Genomic DNA, 15,002 nt, shown 5'->3' with positions numbered 1-15,002 from the left:
CAAGGTGGAGATCGGGTTAGATCTCTCGAATCCCTGTACCTGAACATTGTTGTGCCAGAAGGGTGGAGATCAACTTAGATCTCTAGAGTCTCGGTACCTGAAGCATTGTTGTGCCAGAAGGGTGGAGATCAGATTAGATCTCTATAGTCCCTGTACCTAAATATTGTTGTGCCAGAAGGGTGGACATTGGATTAGATCTCTAGACTCCCTATACATGAACACTATTGTGCCAGAAGGGTGGAGATTAGATTAGATCTCTGGAGTCCCTGTACCTGAGTATTGTTGTGCCAGAAGGGTGGAGATCGAATTAGATCTCTAGAGTCCTTATACCTAAGCACTATTGTGCCAGAAGGATGGAGATCGAGTTAGATCTCTAGAGTCCTTGTACCTGAGCACTGATGTGCCAAAAGGGTGGAGATCGAGTTAGATCTCTAGAGTCCCTGTACCTGAGCACTGATGTGCTAGAAGGGTGTGTTAGGGTCCTATAATTTATAGGATCTCAAGGTGATTGAGTATTTCACAATCTGCAGATTTCAAATTGTTCACAGATTTCAATATTAAATTGATTTCATAAAAAGAAAAGAGAGAAAAGAAAAGAAATGAAAAGAGGGTATATAAAATAAAAAAGAGGAAAAAGAACAAAAGAGAAAAAATAAGAACAAAAAGAAAACCCCAAATGTTGTTCAAATCATACAGTCTAAGGATGATTGAACAAATTTCAATTTCTGTTGATAGGGTAGAAAATAAAGATCTGCCCAACAGTGTAATCTTGGCCTTTCCATACCACCTTAGCTAGGACATGTGCTTTTGTTGCCTTTCCTGTTGCTTCTACCTCCGTATCTAGCTTTGCTCTTGCTACTGATACTACTGGATAAGCTACTGGCACTGGATATGGATCAAAAGAACTAAACTATGCTACGACTAGTAATGGTGCTTAAAAAATTGGTGCTTCTACAGGTAGTGCTTCAACAGGCTATGGATTTGGATCATGATCTGGTTAAGATGCTGGCTATGCTGCTGGGACTGGATATTCTACTTAGTATAGGACTGGAACCGTAGCTACTGGCTATGATGGGATAACCTTATCGCTACGGGAAAGGGAGAACCCTTCGCTATGCTCTTTGAGGGGAAGAAATAAAATCAGTAGCTAGGTAGAAATAAAATTGGTTCAACTGTTTAATCTGGACAAATGGGAGAAATAAGTGATAGAGTAAGTCAGAAATGAAAGAAAAGTGAACGGGACTGCAAGAACAAATGCACCCTGCAAATGAAAAAGAAAAAATGTTGGACTAGAAAATAAGGGTAGGTAGACTGAGAAAATTCAAAGAAAGAAAAACATGAAACTCTCTTTTAAGGTTGGAAGAAATATCCCATTGTTTTTCTAAGGTTAGGAGAAGAAATTAAAAGGGGAAGGAGTTATTTTCCAATATCATATCCCTTAACCTTACTCTATACCCCTATTTTCCTATAGTCCGCCCCCCTCTTTATTTCCCTACCCCACCACGCGCTTACCCGTCACATCCCATCTTACCTACCCCCATCTCTTACCAAATCCCCGCTCACTCCATATGATCCGACGGCCCGTGTGTTCCCCCCCCCCAACTCTCCGAAAGTTAATCCCGGGGGGGTCCGAAATCAGTGGTTTCAAACCTCTGACATGTCGCACTCTCATGATTTCGCACCCCCCCTCTCATACCGCTTACCACTCCCCAGGCCCCCCGAAAAAATGGTTTATGCCATTAGTCAAACCACTTTGCCGTTGTGACCGTTTGTCGCTCCCGCCACCTCACGACGCCAACCCGTCCCATCCGCCTATCACCTTTGTTCCCACCGTTCTGCATTTAATTGGCTAGACCGTTAGCCAATGGACCCGCGCCAACTAAGGCCAATCCAACGGCATCACTCCAAAGCTACAAAAGCACCATTTCATATCCATTTCAAATTTTAATGAGCTCTCACTGTTTGCAGGCATAATTCATCTCCCTCTAGACATACACAGAGAACGCACAGTGCATACAAAAACAACAGTATAGTCGCAAAAAGATCTATTTTTCTACAGTGATCAAACATTCCCATTCTCGAATCCCACTTTTGGTTTACTCCTTTTCTTTCTCCCTCTCTGAATTCCCTTTTCTTCTTATCCCCTTCTGTTACAAATTCAACACAGGTCAGTTTTTAGAGGTTTTTTTTTAGAAGACAACCATGGCACCAAAGAAAAAGGAACAAGGAGTATTTAATCCAATGGTGCACCCACCATTGGATTTGGATCACATACCACTTGCAGACAGGGATTTTAAGATACATGAAACACTCTCAGAGTTCGATTTATTCGACATATATTGCTGGTGGGAGGATAAATTTGTGGAGGAGATGGATGACATAAGCCTCTGGGACACTAATCTACCTTTTTACATTTTTCCTAAAACACATAGTTGCCTAGAACTAATCAGGAAATGCCACTCCTGCTACAATCCACAGCAAAGGGCAGTGATGGCCCCAACAGGACATATATTGTTTACCATTGATGCCAAGTCCATTATGCAGATGATGCAGGCTCCTGTTATTGAAGGAACTACTCCGTTTTCCCATGAGATTCTCACTGAAATGTATCAGAAGCTTGATTTTTCTAAAAGAGCTAAAACCTTAAAACTCTTCATGACTGAGCACACACCTCTGCCAAACAAGAATCCTCCTTATTCCTCCTCTGTTTTCCCTGACAGAACTAGACACATTGTCACTGTTCTTTCTTATTTACTTGGCTATTATTCAGATCAATGGCTTGATGAAGCTATCATAGCTTTCCTATCTATTCTGTCAACAGAATCCAAGCCCTCTATCCTCTTCAATTTCAGCCAATTTTTAGCAGATGCCATTCATGAGTAGTTTGTCAATTTCTTCACAGAGGAAGTGTTTCAATACTCCTCAGTTTTGGTGTATATGTTTGTTTATTTTCAGGCAGACAGGTTCCAGTTTACAATGAGCAAGATGAATGAAGAAGGTGAACCCCAATCTGTGATTTTCTGGACAACATTAGTGATGAAAGACCAAAAGGACTTCAGCTACAAGACATTTGTAGAAATGTTTGTTCACCCAGCAATGAGCCTCCTCAGTGGGACTACAGAACCCAAGATCAGTGAAGAAATAAGAAGAATTATGCAGTTGACTGACCAAGCAAGAACAGGTGACTGGTACTTGTACCAAAATTACACTGAATTAAGAGTATATGGCTGTGAGTTGGCCCCTTATAAGCTACCAAAGTTCCTCCCCATGAGGATCTTTGCACTTGAATACATCAGACAAATGATTAATGCAGATGAAGTGCATTTTGTAGCAGCTAAGAAAAAGTCCCAGTTCAGGATCAAATCTCAGATTGGTCCCTTCATTTGTAACAGCAGAGCAGCAGGGGAGGAGGCAGATAAAAGATTGAAGGAAATGAATTTCACCCACAGTTTTACATGGTCCTATGACCCATGGGGTATCATCTCCAAGAAAAGGGTGGAGAACAAGTCAACAGCCTATATTCACACGCAAAGGCCTGAAATTGAAAAATACATGAACCAGATTGAGTGGATGCCTGATACATTGCAGGAGGCTGAGGAACAAGTGATTTCTTCTTCCAGTGCACAGACTCCAAGACAGCAGGAAAAACAGACCACTAAAGATAGAACTGAAAAGGGAAAAGAACAAGAACAGGGAATAACCGGGAAAAGGCCTAGAGAAGATCAGTCACCAGGGACTGATACTTCTATGAGGGAATTCAAGTTGAAATACAGGAAAAAGCCCAGAAAGCACATGGACATAGACAAAGGATCACCACAGCAAACAATCATCAATATCATTGATATTCCAGATTCATCCCCAACTGGGGGGCAATCCTTTCCTGCCACTCCGATTTCAGAAAGGCAGCAGTCTCTTCAAGTGTCATCATCTACAAATGTGACTAGAGAAAAGGAAGAGACAGTCTTTGACACATTCATGGAGATTAAAATCAGGAATGAGATATTGAAAAAGAACACTTATGCTCAATTTTGGAAACATAGTGCAACTGCACAAGGCAGACTTCTCTCTACCTTTGATTCAGAAAAAGGAAAAATGCATATGGCATTTTTGGAAGCACAAACAACATAGCCTAAATTCCAGCAAATTACAAGCAAACTTCTTTTGAGTTTGATGCCAGAAGTGTTTATCCAATTGATCAGTTGGAAATGCACAAGCATACATGTGAAATGATTTCATCTACTCTAACCAAAACTTCTATGAACTTGTTTAAAATGTAGGTGGCCCTATCAAATGCTCAATCCCAGTGAAAGCTGGAAAGGATTTCATCACAATCAAAGGTCATTAGAAGACTTAGTAGTGAAGATTGGGTATGATCCCTCATATGTGAAAGCAATTGAAGAAATAATAAAGAAAAAGAGATGGATATAGCAGCTTTGAAGAAGCAGCTCAAGATGCCTGCTACACATGACCCACTGACCAAGGAGATAGAGGAAACAGAGAGCCAAAAGGTTGATATGATGAAATTAATAGTGGAGCAGTCTCTCTAGATCAAACAAATGGAAGCAGAGATGGAGAAGATGGTGCAAGAGAAAGAAAAGGCAGCACAGATGGCCAACACAACAATAGAGGCCCTTCCTCTAACAGCTCTTCCCATAACCACTCCAGCAAGTGCTGCCACAGGAGCAGGAAGCAGCACAGAACAACTGGCCAGATCAATGGAAGGCATGAATCTGCAGACTGAGGAGATTAAAAGACTGGAAACTCAAGTTAATGTGCTGCAAGATCAAATCAAAAGGGCCGAAAGTGACCACTCAGTAGAGATGCAGAGGGCAAGGACCTTGATTGAAAGGCTACAAAAATCAAAGAAAGAATCATCTATTGGGAACACTCTAGGAAGAGTGAAGGAGATTATTTGGAATAATATAATCAATGGTATGAATGAAATTTGGCCCAACATCCAAATTATCTTTGAACAGAAGGAATTAGTTGAAAAGGCTAGAGAAGCTATTTCAGCTACTAATGAAGAGCTGGGAGACATGCCAACAACAGCTAACAGGATAATCAAATTTTTAAATTCAAGAAACAAGTATGAGCTAGAAGAGTTGGGAGTAGCAGACAAGACAGAGACTATACTTCAAGTGAAGAAGGTGCTGACTAAGAAGAGCTTGAATGTGTAGCTAGAAGAAAAATGTCAAAATCTGGAGCTAACAGTGAACAGGTTCTTCAACAGAATTCAGCCTTTAAATCAGAAAGGTCTCCCCTCTCTGTTTGTCATAAATGACAAACTCATGGCCAGAGAGGACTATGTCAAGAAACTCCAAGGTATAGCCACGGATGTTGCAAATCTTTCCAACATCAAAGGCAGCATAACAGGAAAGGCATTGTTGGAAGCTATCAGCAATCAAATCTACATTGAGCATGAGCTGAAACATGTTTTTGTAGTTAAACCCACCTTTGCAAAATACACTGAAGCTGATGAAATATACAGGAGGCTAATGAAGATCAAGATTCCAGATGAAGAAGCGTGGAGTGACCTGTGTGATTATCAGGAGGAACGAGACAAAGATGATTGAAGTGACAACATAAATCTAAGTCAGCACCAGCCATGTCAGCAGAGCCACTACAACAAAATTAATTTCTCAGCAACAGCATCCCTGAAAAAGAGGACCAGGTGTCCCAGTTTTCTCAGCATGGCCACTTCGTGGTTACACTAGTCAATTTTCTTTTGTTGTAATTAATAACATATTGCCAAGTGTATAAGGCAAATCGTTGTAGGTTTTGAGTTAAATACTTCATGCATTGGAAGTATTAGGGGTTGGACCCAAGTCATTTGAACTATCTTTTCTCATTGGAGTATTGTAATCTTGAGCTAGAGCATCAATAAAAAAGGACCGTTTGCAAGATACTTGATCTATTTTGACCTGGTGATGTCTTCCCTTCTGTGCTGAATGTATCTATGTTTTATTCATTTATGCATCATTAAGTCTTATTGTAAAGCAGAAATTATAGATTAAGATATGTTGTTGGAGCACCTTATTTCTATCTGTGTTTACAATCTAAATGTTTTCTTTTGATGTATGATTAAGAAATACTTAACTGCTTTTTAATCATTACTGATATCACTTTTCTGTCATCTCATTTCTCATTCTACTTTTAGATCCAGTATAAACAGTTAGCTTGCCTTGTAAATGCTCTGGAAAATTGATGTTACCACCCAGCCTTTGACTCCATAGCCCAATGGAAAGGATTCATATATGATCTACCCCAACGAAGCAATCAATTAATAAATCTCCTTCATTTTTACATCTAGCCTAACACATTAGAACACTGAAAATAAAGTCAAATCCTAAAAATACAAAGAGAGACCTCCCTGAATCTAGGAGGGCTAGATCCTAGACTCCTAAGCGGTTTGATGTATCTTTTGAATTTTGTCTTGCCAATCTTCAAAATCACAGAACGATAACAAGGTGGAGATCAGATTAGATCTCTGGAGTCCATGTACCTAAGCATTGATCTGCCATAAGGGTGGAGATCAGATTAGATCTTTTGAGTCCCAGTACCTGAGCACTGTTGTGACAAAAGGGTGGAGATCGGATTAGATCTTTGGAGTCCCTGTACCTGAGCACTGTTGTGCCAGAAGGGTAGAGATCGGATTAGATCTCTGGAATCCCTCTACCTGAACATTGTTGTGCCAGGAGGGTGGAGATCGGATTAGATCTAGAATCCCTGTACTTGAACATTGTTAAGCTAAAAAGGGAGGAGGTCGAATTAGATCTCTAGAATCCCTTAATATTCAGTCATTGGGACAGTCTTCATGAGCTAAGGGATGACAACTACAATAGCAGTCTGTCAATGGTTGGGCAAGGAATCGTCAATTGTGCCACAGTGCCCATCCTAAATTCTACAATACTGAGGGACGTATTGTCTATGATAATCAAACATACTTGGATTGTTTGTTACATCAAATCTCAGGAATCTTTGGAATTCCTGGGAGTTGTTGGGTGGAGGAGAATTATCTCTAGAACCCCAGTACAATCTTATAGCTGAACAATCACATGCAAGGTGGAGGTGGATTCTATAGCCATAGACAATGTTATACATTAGGCATAGTTGTTAGCCCATATGCTAAATGTGCATCCACAAGTCGGATGGTTTACACACCATGGTATATAGCATACAAACCTCTGGGACAATAACAACATGTAGACCTTTGGGACAATACTGCTCCTAGGAAATGAAAGTTGAATGTTCCATAAGCCTGGGCCACCAGATGACAAATAATGACTTGACATATTAAAATGACCTCATGTAAAGCACTTGCATGGTTTATTTACTCAAGCTAGTGTCATGGTGCATGGTTTTGATGCTTGAAATGAAAGGTTCTCAATGTACCTCTGTCAAGGCACCTTCTTGCATGGGTCCTAGTACCCCTCCGTAGTACATTCTTGATGGTCCTGATGACCATCCTGTAGCATGAGTCTCTTCTCACTATGGAAATTTTATAAAGTAGTCTGGACAATCATAAAATCTACAATCCAATTATTATGGTCCAACAATTAGGGAGGTACATTTGGTCCTCACGGGTCTTGTGGTACATTGGGTATCAGTTCTTCGTAGTAACCACCTCTCTCTTGATGATCGTTCTCTTAACCACACAATGATTCTCGGGTTAACGTAATTAACATCCCTAGTTATGTAAGGGGGTCATGTTACAAGTGGTATCAGAGCCCTCATGTTCAACATTGTGGACCTAATGGACTCTATCACGAAAGGAATAAAGATTAAAGGTGCAACACAACCCTAAACTAATCAAACTCAAAGCGCTTTAATTTGGATTGACAAGTGATTGAGTTGTTTAGTCTCTTGAAATTCAAATACAAATGAGGCATGCAATACTCCACTCCAATTTAAAAAGTCTTTAAAGAGCATGACATGTGTTGTGTACCTTGTTATTTTGTTGGAGGATTAAAGTGACAAGTGAGATGAAACGTAGAACTTGCTTATTATACATTTGGCAAGCAATAAAATAAAATTGCTTAGCCACCTTAAGTGGTAGAAGTATCCCATGAAACTATGCTAGGAGTTTATCATTCTCATCATACTCATGAAACAAGTAATGATAACTCAGAGATGTGGCAAATTTATAGTTCAGTATAAAAGATGTCATTGCTGTTATAAATCAGATCTCAAGGACAACAAAATATAAATTAGAAATATTATGTTTAACAGTGCTTAAACTATTGGTTTTGAGCTGAAACTTATCAATAGTACGATGTAGTAAGAGTTTAAGGAGATGCTTAGTAAATGAAACAATACTTGTGTTGGATCAGCAATTATCCACAGCCAGTATTATGAGGTTTTATATAGCATTGGAGTAAGATTTCAGTACTTCACACAATAGTATATCAGCATGAATGGAATAGGAGGCATGGAGGTGCACTCATAACAAGTTAGTGTTCCTACCTAGTGCTAAAACCTTGCTAAAACTATTAGGGAATGCCAAGATAAATTTGGAGTGAACCTAATCCTTAGCAATTAGAGTTCTGTAAATATTTCAGGTCCAATGATCATCTCAGTTGATGCAAGATTCACAGAGATGCAGCCAATGCAAATTCCCTCTGCCAAGAGAGGCTAAAAGCAGTAGGGTTTGGCAAACTAAGCATATCTCTGCTAGCAGATCCAAGTTAGGGGAGACTCGTTACATCATAGAATGGGTATGATAAACCTCTGTCTCCAAATTTTCATCGGGTGACTGGATTTCATGTTAACATGACAACTTCTTCTTCCCTAGTCAATCCAATCACAAGAAGAAAGCATTATTTTGAAGATTAGTAAATGTGATCCTTCTCATTGCTACAGTGGACAATTTTTTCTGGAAGCTTCCGACTTCTAATTCCTAGAAATTTTCTTGGAAGTTTTGTCTTCATGTTTGACAAATGCAACAATTTTCTATTATCTATTTTCTTCATGGGTTCTGTGAGGAAAAACCTCAATGGAAAGTTAGGTCATGACAGTAAGAGACAAACCTTTCGTATAGTACCCTTGGCTCCCATCTGAATTGACAACTTGGTGTTTGTGCACTATAGAAAGGAAGCACAGTTTTCCAATCCAAATGTTACTTATACATTACATGACAAATGCCTCTCACTTGTGGGTCAGTTCAACAAGGTATTTAGTGGAAGGCATTTTGCATTGACTTCTAAATGGTTCCTTGCTCAATATCTAATTCTTTCATAGATTATCTATCAGGAAATTTAGTTATTAGGAAAACAGATATATTGAGGACTTCAATGTGATTCTGTTCAATACCAGTGGCATTGATTCTTGGAGAGACAAATTGCTTCTATATGTGTCATAACCCCACTACATAATTTGTATTTCATGTTGCGAAAAAAAAGGGGGTCAGGATGGAGTAACAAATGACATCTGTGTTCAAAATTGACACAATTGAAACTATCGACAATCATGAGGGCAATGAAGTCAACAAAGATTGCACTGATAGAACTAAAGTTGAGGAGACCCATGTAGGAGATGCATGGGGGTTAGATTCAATGGAAGAGAAATATGCAAATCGAAGTGCCAATGAAAATGGGAAGCTCTTGTGGTTTTCTGATTTTTTTTAGTTTAGTAAATCTGGAAACAATGTACAAACAACCATTAATGTATGTCAGATATTTGTTGTGATAAATTCCAAAACATAGTGCCAGAGAAGAAACGCAATATCTATTCTTTCCATCACCCTGCCAGTTATGACAGTGATTTGCTATATATATGCTTGAAGAAAAGGGATGATGCCTCGAAAATGTGAACAGACCTCTATAATATATATAGACCCTCCAAGTAGCTCTTCTCCTCAAAATAGCTCAATGCCTCAACCTCCCAAGTGTAATCAACTTCCAAAAGGAGGAGACGCTCAAGGAATCTGCCGTGGTGGTGGTGGCTAGATCTAGAATGCCATACCCCAATCCATTGCTTTTGAGTAAGGCATTTTCTTAAAAAAAATAATGTATAGATCTGGAGCAAATTCTTTGGCTGATGTAATGATCTTTATTTCAGACTCAAAGCTTGTTGCACCTCAAATCATACTAGGGCTGTGGTCTCTCTCGAAATTTTGCAAACCTGTAGAGTGAAGACATGTCAGGATGGCTGTGCCATGCTACTGGACTATCCAAGCCGGGAGTTAGTGCAGGGTTTCTGTCGAAGGGCAGGGACTGGAGTCATACTCCAGATAAGTGTTATGTGCCTCAAAAGGAGGGGATCCTTATCTATCAAGAATGACCCCTCTGCTAATATTGTTGCTCAAACTTTTACAGTTCTGGAGATTGCAGCAACTACCAAAAACTTTGGACCTGAATGTCTCCTTGGTGAAGGAGGCTTTGGACGAGTTTATAAGTGGTGTACTGTTTTTGAGACTGCTTTGCGTTCTTTCACTCATCCTTTGGTTCTACATCACTATGAACATGGGTTCCGATTTTAGCATGTCTCTGGTTTGTGTTTGACCCATTACTCAGCAAAATAGATGTTCCACTTCTGAATAAAATCAACATCTTAAAATGCAGATACGACAACCGCTCCAGTAGTTATTTAAAGATAAACTCAGTGTACACATGGGTTTCTAATTTCTGTATTTTTCATCAGTGGAGGGCACACTACATGAGACTTGTATAGCACATTCGATTTTTTATGTTTATCAGTTCTTATTATCAATGGTAATGCCACACTCCTTGGAAGCTAGTGTGGACATCATTTGAACATTTGGGCAAGGATCAAACCTATGTTACGTGCCTAACAACTAACGTACAGAGAAACGATAACTAACCTGTCGCCAAAAGGCAATGACATTAGCCTTGATGGCACAGCCGGGAGGCCCATAATCATACAACCCAGCAACACCTCTGTAAATCTTGAAGGAGGGTATGTAAAATAACCTCCTCTCCAACGTATTGTTGACGGCCTGCCTGAAAGCCTCTTTGCTCATAGCGGCTCCGCTATCCTCCGAGAGCCTAGACTGAAGCTCTTTGGAAAAAGATTGCAGCTCCAACTTCAATTCCTTCAGCTGATTGACAGCATTCTCAATGGCCTCCTTTGAAGCTTTGGAAGCCTTGAGGGCGCGAACTTCGTCGCCTTGCTTGTCCACTATGTTCTGTTTTTCAATAACTGATTTTCTCAGTGTTTCAGCGTCGGTCTCCGCTGTTCCCATTGTCGCTGCTCCAGTACTATAAACCCTCTCAAATCCAGAAATCGGGTTTCTGATGAGGCGATTTAGGATCTGAAAATGGGTGCGAGGTGGGCTTTGGATGGCAAATTTGAAGAATCTACATGAGGCTTCAATTAGATGCATGCAACCCAGGCTTCGGCTTCATCAGCGTATATGAAGCTGAGCTAGGGCTTCCTGGCTTGAAAAGATTGGATTCTCTTAAATATCAGCATATCGAATTATGCCCCTAGCAGAACATCGCAATATCGGGAGTCGATGGAATGGTCCCATCGGCATATCAACCATATCGGTGAGCCGAGTTTTAGAGCAGCAACATATCGCCATATCGGAATCCCTGGCTACCCCTCGGAAGCTCTAAATGAGGCACAGTTAATCACTTTTGATGCATTTTTCTTTTGATGCATCATGTAAAAAAATTTACAACCACTCAATTTAGTTGTTCTAAGAAATTATTAAAGAAATCACTCTAAATTATTTTTTTCTTGTCGAAAAGATGAACCACACTATTGTTCGAGAATATCTCTTATATGGTTTTTACCAAAAGATATTGTTATAAAAATCACTCTCCTCTCAACCTAAACTCCAACTCCATATGAATTAGGGTCAATACTCCACATGAATTAGGGTCAATAGAAAGAATGACCTTAAAAAAAACTATTTCTATAGCAAGCTAAAATAATGTGGTTGCAACCTCTTATGTTTAATACAAATCATAATAATTATTATTAAAAAAATAATTATTAATTGTCCGAGAAATGAATAATTAACAAAAATAATTGATAATAATTTGGAAACTTGTAAATAAATTTAATATTAATGTGCATCCAAAGGTCATTTAGGACATATTAGGTTGGCACCGTCTTTGAGGACTGGGAAAGGAAGTTATTGTTGTCTCTTACGAATTTGTGGGGAATGAAAAATGCTAACAAAATTGAGATTAAAGTACTAGTAATTAAGATTATGCAATCTCTCAAGCAAGGTTTTAAAATTGTTTTCAACTTCAAGTTTCTATTTTAAATAATCAAAACCTATAGTGTTATTGGGTAATGGTTGGTTAATTATTATGGAGAACGAGCAATTTTAAGTTTTTATTATCATACAATTTAATAGGTGAAGAAGGGGACAGATCAAAAAGGAGAATGGCTTATTGATAGAGCAATCTCTAATTGTAATAATAGTTTATGATGTTAACGAGCTTGGGTGTGCATGCATGTGTGTGAGAGAGAGAGAGATATCCATGCGTGTATGTGTGTGAGAGAGAGAGATGTCCATGTGTGTATGTGTGTGTGAGATAGAGAACATATTTTCCAATGAAATGCACATTTCAAAGAAACCTATCAAGCATCTCCCCTTAATCTAAGAATGGTACCTAGAGTAAACCAACAAATTGTAATTTTCACAACTTAATATAATGGAGACATCAAGTAAGACCCACAATATTCACAAAGCTAGTTTTGAAACTTGACCCCACAACCTTTGTAACAAACCTAGCCCCTAAATGGCTTTCGAGGAAAAAATTATTGAGCTTCTAAGTTGGGATTAGATTTCTTTTCCCACATTATAGCTCATTGACGAGTGTAAGGATGGGATCATTAAATTTAGGGAGTCTTGAGCTCCACAACAAGCTTTGTGTCACTCAAGATGTTACTTTCTCAACAATCATTTCTCTGCTACAGGAACCATATATCATGCCAGAAAGTATATTTCTCCACCATGGAGAGACAAATGACTCAATGCCTTCCTTTATCATAGGGGATGTGGATTTATCAGTTATATTTCATTGTTGAAGTTCATTTAATGCGATGGAAAGCAAAGACTCTCTTTTATCATTATCAAACCCAATTTTTAGGGTGATAAAGATCAATTATCATACTAGATGATTCATCTCTAACAATACAAATATGGATTCAATGATGGGATCAAGGTGTAATCACCTAAGATATTCATGAATTAGCTAAAGAAAATGCATCAAAAGGGCTTGAGCTCCTAGCAAAATAAATTTGATTTACACCAGTGTGTAGACTTTTATTTGGTTGGTGGATGTTAATCTTGTGGCACTTAAATGCATGTTTCAACCCTCAAAACTAGCAAACATAGCATTGTCATGCAGAGTATCATTCCCATGCCACATCGCATTTGTATTCACCCCATTAGATAGTCGAAAACCTTTTCTTGTCCACAGGTGTAACCAGCATTCATTTATTAGAAGAAATTTCCTCTAAACAAGAGAGGGTTCCCATAAATTCAATTTTCCCATGTCGATCTTTGCCAAGATAATGAATGCATACACCCAAACTCATTTACATTGTAGTTTGTTGCTCAAGCTCAATTATGAACTTAGCCTCTAGTAGAGTTTGTTGTCAAGACTGAGGAGAAGTAGATAAATTGTGGCAACTAAGTACCATAGTTTCCAACTTGTAAGATATGAAAACAAGCTAGCCTTGGGATTAGAATAGTTCTTAAATTCCATGAATTGGACCACAATAGTGTGATAAACCTATGGCATGTTATTAATAAGGAGACAATGAATATGCAAGCTTGTAGCAGTGCTTCCTCTTTGCCAACACCTTAAAAAGCTTCTTGTCAATCGACATGTTAGTGATGATTCACATGGAAGGAAGTGGCTATACTTCCATGCTTGATTTGAGTCCAATCATGGAGAGGAGGTCTTATAATCGATTTATGCTTCTCCCCAAAGATAGCAACCAACTTACAACTAAACTTTTGGCTAATCTAAGCCAAAATTCCCAAAAGTGTTTTAATGTCAATAAGGAAATTGAGAGCTCTTGGTTTTATGGAATGGCCATAATCAAAAAAGAGGTTTGTCTCTGGTGAAATGGGAAATATTGGCAATTCCAGCAAAATAAATAAATAAATAAAAATAAAAATAAAATAAAATAAATAAAATAAAATAAATAAATAAAATAAAAATAAAAATAAAATAAAATAATAAAATAAAATAATATATATATATATATATAAATCAGAATAAAATAAAATAAAATAAATAAATTGGAGGCTAGTGCCTAAGAAATTTAGGAGTTGTTTGCTTTAGCCCTTACTGCAAAAAGTGGATGGTGGATGCTTTTTGAAAACAACTTATGGAGCTCAATCATGAGGTTAAAATACCTAAAGGATAAGTCAGTGGAGGTATGGTTAAGACAACAATCAAAATTGACTAGGGGTGGGTCAATGATTTGGAGAAATGTGGTCTCAGGGATATAGGTTATGGAAAAAAGGATCACATGGGAAATTGGTAATGGTAGGAATTTATTAACTAGATGAGATCTGTGGATTAGGTGTGACAATAGGCACAAACTATCTATAGATTTGGGTTCTAATGTAACAGCCACGGGTTAAAATCTCATGTAATAAAGGTAATAAAGGCAAAATAAGACCAATGTCATGGGACACTTATTCCAAGTTAAATGTTGGGCAAAAGCATCCTAGTGGGCATCACTTGTTTATTATGGCTAAGGAAATTGGCAAAGGCTTTGGAAAGGCAAAGTGGCAATTATTGGCATTTACTTATGAAAATAAAGGAAAATAGTAGAAACTGGAGATGAAAGGTCACAGGTTTGCATGAGGAGGATGTTGAGAAATATAGGGCATCAGAATTAGGAGATTTCTCTATCAATGATAACTGTTTGTGAATGTTTTTTTACTTCTTTAGATTAGGATCGTTTCTTTACTTAGATTATTATAGTGTTCTTCTTCATCAAACAATTATCATAGCATAAACAATAAAGAGACAAGAGACACATAATGTAGGCGATAAGCCAGG

At 38.4% G+C, this 15,002-nt stretch overlaps 1 protein-coding gene across 1 annotated transcript in view; it reads right to left on the bottom strand.

The window, feature by feature from the left end:
* LOC149192572 (glycine--tRNA ligase, mitochondrial 1-like) overlaps positions 1-11,636 on the bottom strand; it is a 55,578-nt gene extending 43,942 nt beyond the window's left edge. Inside the window, exon 1 of the mRNA XM_089404646.1 lies at positions 10,820-11,636. Coding sequence (XP_089260772.1) covers positions 10,820-11,341 — 522 coding nt within the window. The 5' untranslated portion in view covers positions 11,342-11,636. The remainder of the gene's footprint in view (positions 1-10,819) is intronic.
* Positions 11,637-15,002: the final 3,366 nt, after the last annotated feature.

Source organism: Pinus tabuliformis, chromosome 2_2 (genome assembly GCF_031772625.1).
Source record: "Pinus tabuliformis cultivar Carrire ecotype Pingquan chromosome 2_2, CPIR1, whole genome shotgun sequence".
Lineage (NCBI taxonomy): Eukaryota > Viridiplantae > Streptophyta > Pinopsida > Pinales > Pinaceae > Pinus > Pinus tabuliformis.
The sequence above is the reverse complement of the archived record's forward strand: the minus strand, read 5'-3'. Positions and strand labels throughout refer to the sequence as shown.